Here is a 7,073-nt window from a genome sequence, read left to right as displayed (position 1 = left end):
ATATATATATATATATATATATATATATATATATATATATATATATATATATACATATATATATACATATGTTCATACGTATATATATGTATATTTGCATGCGTCCACGGATACAAACCTCTGTGTGTACATGTACATCTACATACATAGAGCCAGTGCCTGTCTACCCGCCAGCATGTGGCCGTTTCCACTGCTGATAGAGTGGTAGGCGGCAGGACACACAGCCCTCAAACGCATGCAGCTCGGCAGCCCGTGAGGATTGTCCAGTGGTCTACAAGTGGTCTTGTTGTGCCTGGGCGGAGCGGCTTGTGTGCGACGCAGTTGGGTGGGGTGGGTGCTGGAGCTGGGGGCCCTGCGGTGGTCGTTTACGGGGAAGACGGAGGAGGAGAGGAGGAAGCAGGTGCTGCTGCTGATGTGTGATTTCCCTTTGCTGCTGCATGCGCTCTTCTCGGTCTGCTTCAACAACTGCCTGGGCTTTGCACTCATACCCGCAGCACTTAACAAAGACAACTGGCTGGGGGAGTTCCTTGAGGCCGCGCATCAGTGCCTCCAAGAAGTCGAGAGCGAGTGTGTATATACACCCCAACGCATGCACTAGAACGCGTGGTGTTCAACAAACCCAGCAAAAATTTTTCAGCTCTAAGAGCTTAATTTAACGGTAGAGAGGAAAGCAGTAGGGTTCGGGTGTTTTCTCAGCTCCAGGCTGCTGCAGTGACAGCTGTATTCTGCTGTCTCAGTTGCTGCGGTGTATGTCCACCAGGTCTGAGACAACGCCAACGATGTGGATTTCGCGTTTCTTTCGTGCCGTAGAGGGCGCACACACGGCGCTTGCTGCTATTGAGGAACAGAGAAGGGCGGTGGACGTTGCGGCTCTAGAGCGTGACCTCGCCCGCAGGAGGCTTCTGCTGCAGCAGATCGAGGCCCTGAAAGACCGCCGAGCTGCAGCAGCTCTTGATGCTGCACACAACGGGAACGGACCAAGCGACAGGGAACTGCAAACAGAGGTGCGGGCTGTGGGGGCGAGGGTACCTACCCACGCTGTGGGCCCAGGGCTCGAACGAGAGAGATGTTGTATCAGCTGCACAAGCCTGTTGCTGCTGCTACTGCTGCTGCAGAGTTCTGCTGCTGCTGCAGCTGTGTGTGGTGCTTTGCAGACTCCGGAGGAATGCGAGCTGTGGAGGGAGATTCATGCATTGTCGGAGGCAGTGAAGTTGCAGGTGTCTGTACACCTGAATGCTTGGGGGCAGCAGTTGGCGCACTTCATAGACACGAGGTATTTGCGGCTGGAGCAGTACGAGCGAGTGGAGATGGCCAAAGAAGAGCGTCATCGAGCAAACCAGCGTAGCATGCAGGATATGCAAGAAGTAGACAAGTATATGACACGAGAACAAAAGGCCTTGGCTCTGAGAGAGAAGCGACGCGAGCTACGCCCAAATTACCTCCGCTACTTCGCGCTCCGCTCACGAGTAGGTCGTGGTGCTGCTGCTTCGGCCACGTCCACTCTGAGTTCATACAGTAAAAATAAACAAACAAACAACGAAACAGACTATATGATAGAAGCTTTCTCAGCATGAAAGAAGACAGAAGGGGGCTTTTGTATTAAAGCCCCAAAAAGCGAGCTGCTGCAATCGTTTCCATAAACACGCAGAGCAGTTTGTTGTATTTATACATCAACTTCATTCAGTTCTACAAGCAGGGGCTGGGCGCATGCGTTTCCCCTTGATACCACCACGCCCGTTGCTATAGAGTATTCGGTGACCCCAGTTGCTAGGAAAGTAGTGAAGGGGTTGCCTTAGATTGCCACCACCTCTTCTTGCTCTGCTACTGTTGCTGCTGCTGCTGCTGCTGCTGCTGCTTCTGCTGCTGCAGGTAGGGTTGTTTGACGACTGCGTCGCTCGCATCAAATATTTTGCCGGTAAGCATAAAGGAATCCTTTTGAACGGATTGGGTGCATCTGAAGACACTTGCCCTTCATACATATACCTATACGTATATATATATATATATATATATATATATATATATATATATATATATATATATATATATATATATATATATCCATGCCAAGTAAATTAGCCTAGTTTTTTCTCTTTAAGAAGAACACTGCAGGAGTATCCTTCATATGAAGCGAAGCCGCACCGTGGATGCATGCAGTCAAGAGTGTGGCGGGTAGCTAGCAAGGAGAGGGCGCACGGAGAGGAAGAAGGGGTTTACGTTTATAGGATTTCTCGCTGTGGCGATGAGCTGCTGGACCTGAGGGTTTGCTTACACACGCAGTGTTGTGTGGCCTCTGCGTCTTGCTGTGTACGTCTTCAGGGCTTGAGGGGGGCAATATGCCGTCTGCAGTGAACAGGACTCTGGCGATCATAGCCCAGTACGCGCACGTGCGGCCGAGCACCTGGGAGCGGGAGGTGAAGGGGATTCGGCGGCCTGAGGTGGAGTCGCTGCTGCAGGAAATAGAAAATGCAGAAGACGCTGATCGGCTGCTGGGCAAGCCGCTGTTTGAATGGGCCATGGACCACTGGCCCCAGCTCAGAAAGATCGTTGACATTGGCGTGCATCGGTGAGGAGACACAGCTGCATGCACCCTGGTTCATCTTCATCTACCTCTATTCTCTTTCTCTTTAGTACTTGCAGTCGATACCTTTCTTGCAAACGTCTGTGGCGGAGTCATGCTCCCTACACTTGCTTCGGGTGAGGTGGTACCTACATCTCCACACGCGGGCAACCTCAGCCTATGCTCTAGCTTTTTGTTGTTCTTTTTGTTATCACCTTTCAGAGCCGCTCGCAAGGCGAAGACGCAGCTCGCAGAGACAGAGAAGAAACTTGAGGCCTCACAGAAGGAAGCGAACTCTCTGCGGCAGCAACTGGAGGACCTGCGGGAGGAACTGCAGCGCATGCGGGTAAGGAAGCAACAGCAACAGAAAGAGCAACAGCAGACTACTCCGCGGCCGCTAGAATGTTGCAGCAGTTGATGAACACAGCACATACTTGCGGGCAATGTATGCATATGCGGCTGCAAGAGCGATGCAGTTGCGCCGGCGATGTATGGTTGTGAGGTGCTGTTGCAGCAGCAGGCTAGCAGGATGCCCGAGCAGCAGAGACCACTGCGGGAGCAGCCCTTTCCGCAGCTTACCCAGCAGCAGCCACCGCAACAGCAGACGCAGGAGGTGCGACAGCCAGGCCCGCTTAGGCCAGCAAGAGCAGAAGAAGAAGCACCACTCCCCGCGCAAAGTGCGAAGCATGAACGTGGCGGATGCGCTGCACCGAGCGAAGTGAGCAAGCTTGCCTCTGCGTCAAAGTTCACCTTCTCAGAGCACCGCAGCTGCAGCACAGGCTGTAGCAGCCGGGTGGTCGGTGGTCATTCTCTTGCTCTTTTGTTTGCTTGTTTGCTTCGCAGCCCAATGCAGAACAAGACCCCGGCACCCATCCTACCGTAGGCACCCGCCGTCAGCTTAGATGCGATGCAGGGGGAGTAGGGTTAACGAGGGTTTAGGGTTTAGGGTTTAGGGTTTGGGAGTGGGGAGTTCTGAAAGAACCGTGTTGCTATCTGGTTGCTGCGCTGCAGCCGCTGCTGCTGCTCCACTGTGACGGCCGCTCAGCGCATACCGTTGTGCAGCGCGGCGACTTCCCGCGTATTCCTAAGGAAGTGAGGGGTGGTAAGCTTTCCTTAGATCTGAAGTGTACAGACACACAGGGGTGTATGCATTGAAATATATGGATTGCTGGACGCTTTCAACTTTATGTATATGCATAGCAGGTGAAGTTGGGTGTTATGCACGCAGACGCTGTGGCTGACAGCGAAGGTTCCGCGGCAACAGTGTCTAGATTTCTGCTGCCTCCAACACCTTTCGTCTTCGATCCTCCCATTGACTTGAACAAAAGCGGATGTGCGGAAACACTAGACTGTCTCCCGCTGTCTTTAGACCCCTCAGCACCCACCGCCCGTATCGGCCTTGCACACGCATTGTGCTGTGCACTGCATTTTGCGTTTCCTTCCTTTATTTCTATACTTGATCTTCCGCATTTTCGTATTATTTGCATGTTATTGACTGGTGTTGTTCGTATTACTTACGGATCCAGAACTAGTCCTTTTCTGTATTTAGCTAGTCATTGAATGGTCGAGGTAAAGCCCGTTAAGGGGCAGTAAACCCTGTTGAACTGTTGTATAGCTGTTTGTACGGCAATGCTGCGGGCTGCAGGTCTTTACGGGTTTCTCCCTGTGGGGCGTACTGACCACTTCACCGTCGACGTCATCCTCAGGCTGCCTGTGCTTACCAGCGACGGCTTTCGAATGGTGTCACTACAGCCCAACGCCAGCAACAGAGGATATTCACAACATGGGGAGTCCCGCCAGCAACTCGTTTCCGTCTACGACCCTCTTATATGCACGCGAGTCAAAGAAGAAGGCAACGGAGGATCCTCCAGGCCCTCAAGCGGCAACCAGGTAACGCCCCACCCGACAATGATCTAGACAGGGAATGCAGTTCACCTGCATTGTGTTGCTGCTTCAAACAGTGTTTTCAGAGTCCGTTTGTGTGTTGCAGTGGCTGCTTAGCTGATCAGCTTGCTAAAAACCAAGTCAGGTTGTACGGTCGGTCCTGGCGTGAGTTGTGTGTGTTCAGCGCAGGAGGTTCGAGCAAGGACGGGTGGGCAGTTGCGTGTTCTTACATCTGCAAGAAATATCGCAGCGTATCAGGGCGGCAAGCAGCAGCTGCTCTTCTGCTGCTTAGGAACGAAGCCGTGGCTCTGAGTGAGTCTTCAGGGGGGCTAGGATATATGTCTTCTGGGGCTGGGTGGGGTTTGTGTATTGATCGCAGGACGGCCCCTACAGATGCGCGCTTTTGCTGGGGGCTCGATACTGGACCACATCACGAGGAAACACTGAAAGAGTGCAGCGCGTAGATCTGGGAGTCGGAACGGCGCCTCCAAGCTCTGCTCCGTATGGAGGTGGCGGCCCCCCGCCGCCTCCTTTTGAACAGTTCTTCCCGTTTTTCAGGCGAGACGTCAGCGAGACGACACCAGAGAAGTATGTCTCACATATTTGATCTCTTCTGTACGTGGTTCTTTGCTGTACTTTCTTTTTACCCCTTTTTTCTACAAAAGACGATGTAGCCCATATACCTTCTCTGTGTGGCTTTATTTGGGTGTTTCCTGCAGGGAGGCCCCATTTATTCGGTGAGCAAGGATGTATATGTATAATTTATATATTAACGCCGTGGATGATCTGCTAGTTGCAGTATGTAAATATCTATTACGAGGATTTAGGCTTCTTGTGTTCTTTGGCTGGACTATAAATGACATTATCTGAAGCCTGCTGCTGCTTGTTGTGGCATCGAAGGGTCACTTTGAGGTGCCAGAGGGAGGTGTCAGTGCGCAGCAGCAGGGAAGGGCAGGGGCAGCTGCCCGCTATGCGCGTGTTGCCGTTCATCAATGGAGAGCCCGTGGAGCCAATGACTGTGCCCAGAATGCCTGACTTTTACAAGATATGCAGCATCAGTAAGTGCATTTCCCTTGGGGGTCACAGCGCTGCTACGTGGTGTTCGTATGGGTGGGAGCGACACTGTATAGGGAACGTGGTAGTATATATATTGATAGGTCGAGTATTTGTTTGCCTGAGGAGCACCAGACCGCTGCTTGCCTACTTGAACAGCAAACCTCCGCGCACCTTTGCATGCACACCACGCTTGTATGCCTTGCTCATAACGCAGTGGTCAGAGGATAGATTGAGAAAGCTCGGCACTGACTTAGAAAGGGTTCAACGAACGTCGTTCAGCTGATAAGTGTGTATGATGGATGTGCAGGAGGGATGCCGGCAACAGCCAAGCGCCACAACTTAGTTCAAGTTGTCGACAACGCAGTAGAACTCCTCTCTGTGCGAGGTAGGCGCAAGAGTTTCCTCGTGGCGTTTGTTTTGTTACCGTAGTTTTCGCAGTGTACGAATGCAAGCGCTTAATAAAAAAGCGCATATGCCGGAGCCCTATGCCGTTCTTGCCACTGGGTGCGATGTGCTGACAGTGTTCAGCTGTGACTTCGACCCCCAAGACCTCCCTGCCCCCCCCGACCCTGGACTGATACTGCCTGGACAAAAGTACGCGCCTTTATCCCCACAGGATGTATTGCCCGTTGCACCAACTGGTGATGCACAGCCAGAGGAAATCGAGAGAACAGGGGATAGGAGATCAGGTGCTCTCGTAGAGAAACCTCAACAGGCAGGCACACTGAGACCAGAGGGACGAGCTGATGGTTGGGGGGCAGCAGAGCTTGACCGGACAGTCATTCAGGCACCAGCCAGTCCCCCACCCACCGCGGACAGCAGCAGCGGGGCCGTTGATCTTTTCTCTATACCGTCCGATGCAGTGGGCGAGAGCGCAGAGCAACGGCTCCAGCAGCAGCTGATGCTGGAATCCCTACTGTGGGGAAATGCTGAGGGAAGCCCTTCGTGCCGAACCGGGTTTCTACAGCAGTCACAGACAGCTGCAGGCCAGAACACCCCAGCAAGTGGGTTGCACAGCGTAAACTCGGAGCCGGTCGAGGACACTTTGGGGCGAGCAGAACAGCAGCAGCACAGCAGACAAATCCCACACACTGCAACCACCGCTGTCCCACCCTTCATCCTCCGGAAGAGAGGCGTAACAAACACACACAGACAGACACGGGGGCCCGCAGTCTCTGACGAAGTGGTGCACAGTGTGGGGCAACCGCCTCGCGGTGAGGAGGCGGAGCCTGAAATTCGCAGAGACGGCGACGCCTGTAGGCGCGTGAAAGGCGAATTGACGGCGGAGTAAGATGTATTTTACTGACCAACCTAGGTATGTAGGCAGGGTAGAGCGAGGCAGGGAGTCAAAGCACTTCAGAATCTCGCTAGCAGTTGAAGGAAAGAGGATATTTGCTGCTTTCTATTAGTCACGTTGGCGCAAGAGCGTACTACTTGCATCGTGTTTCATTGTACCGCGTAGGGGACAGCAGTGTGTGGAGTTTGTTGTTGACGGGAAAACTTTATTTTGTTACACTTCGTTTGAACGAGTTTGACTTTAAAGCAGTTGTCCGAAAATACTGGGGAAATAGAC

The 7,073-nt window shown here is 52.6% G+C and overlaps 2 protein-coding genes across 2 annotated transcripts in view; both read left to right on the top strand.

Annotated features, from left to right (window-relative positions):
* EMH_0033240 (uncharacterized protein) overlaps positions 1 to 5,929 on the top strand; it is a gene marked incomplete at both ends in the record, with an annotated part of 11,458 nt that extends 5,529 nt beyond the window's left edge. Inside the window, 17 exons of the mRNA XM_013498012.1 lie at positions 322 to 400; positions 697 to 760; positions 811 to 1,004; positions 1,155 to 1,466; positions 1,870 to 1,915; positions 2,320 to 2,566; positions 2,783 to 2,906; positions 3,075 to 3,278; positions 3,404 to 3,478; positions 3,572 to 3,662; positions 3,789 to 3,893; positions 4,206 to 4,450; positions 4,629 to 4,652; positions 4,824 to 5,032; positions 5,164 to 5,181; positions 5,345 to 5,502; positions 5,808 to 5,929. Coding sequence (XP_013353466.1) covers positions 322 to 400; positions 697 to 760; positions 811 to 1,004; positions 1,155 to 1,466; positions 1,870 to 1,915; positions 2,320 to 2,566; positions 2,783 to 2,906; positions 3,075 to 3,278; positions 3,404 to 3,478; positions 3,572 to 3,662; positions 3,789 to 3,893; positions 4,206 to 4,450; positions 4,629 to 4,652; positions 4,824 to 5,032; positions 5,164 to 5,181; positions 5,345 to 5,502; positions 5,808 to 5,929 — 2,317 coding nt within the window. The remainder of the gene's footprint in view (positions 1 to 321; positions 401 to 696; positions 761 to 810; positions 1,005 to 1,154; positions 1,467 to 1,869; positions 1,916 to 2,319; positions 2,567 to 2,782; positions 2,907 to 3,074; positions 3,279 to 3,403; positions 3,479 to 3,571; positions 3,663 to 3,788; positions 3,894 to 4,205; positions 4,451 to 4,628; positions 4,653 to 4,823; positions 5,033 to 5,163; positions 5,182 to 5,344; positions 5,503 to 5,807) is intronic.
* A 43-nt stretch (positions 5,930 to 5,972) lies between these two features.
* EMH_0033130 (uncharacterized protein) lies at positions 5,973 to 6,791 on the top strand (the record flags this gene model as incomplete). The annotated part of the gene is made up of 1 exon (XM_013498011.1): positions 5,973 to 6,791. The coding sequence occupies one exon, from the start codon at positions 5,973 to 5,975 to the stop codon at positions 6,789 to 6,791; it is 819 nt and encodes a 272-aa protein (XP_013353465.1).
* Between the last annotated feature and the right edge of the window lie 282 nt (positions 6,792 to 7,073).

This window comes from Eimeria mitis, genomic scaffold (genome assembly GCF_000499745.2).
Source record: "Eimeria mitis Houghton genomic scaffold, Emh_scaff31, whole genome shotgun sequence".
Lineage (NCBI taxonomy): Eukaryota > Apicomplexa > Conoidasida > Eucoccidiorida > Eimeriidae > Eimeria > Eimeria mitis.
Note: the sequence above shows the minus strand (reverse complement) of the source record. Positions and strands in the feature narration are given on the sequence as shown.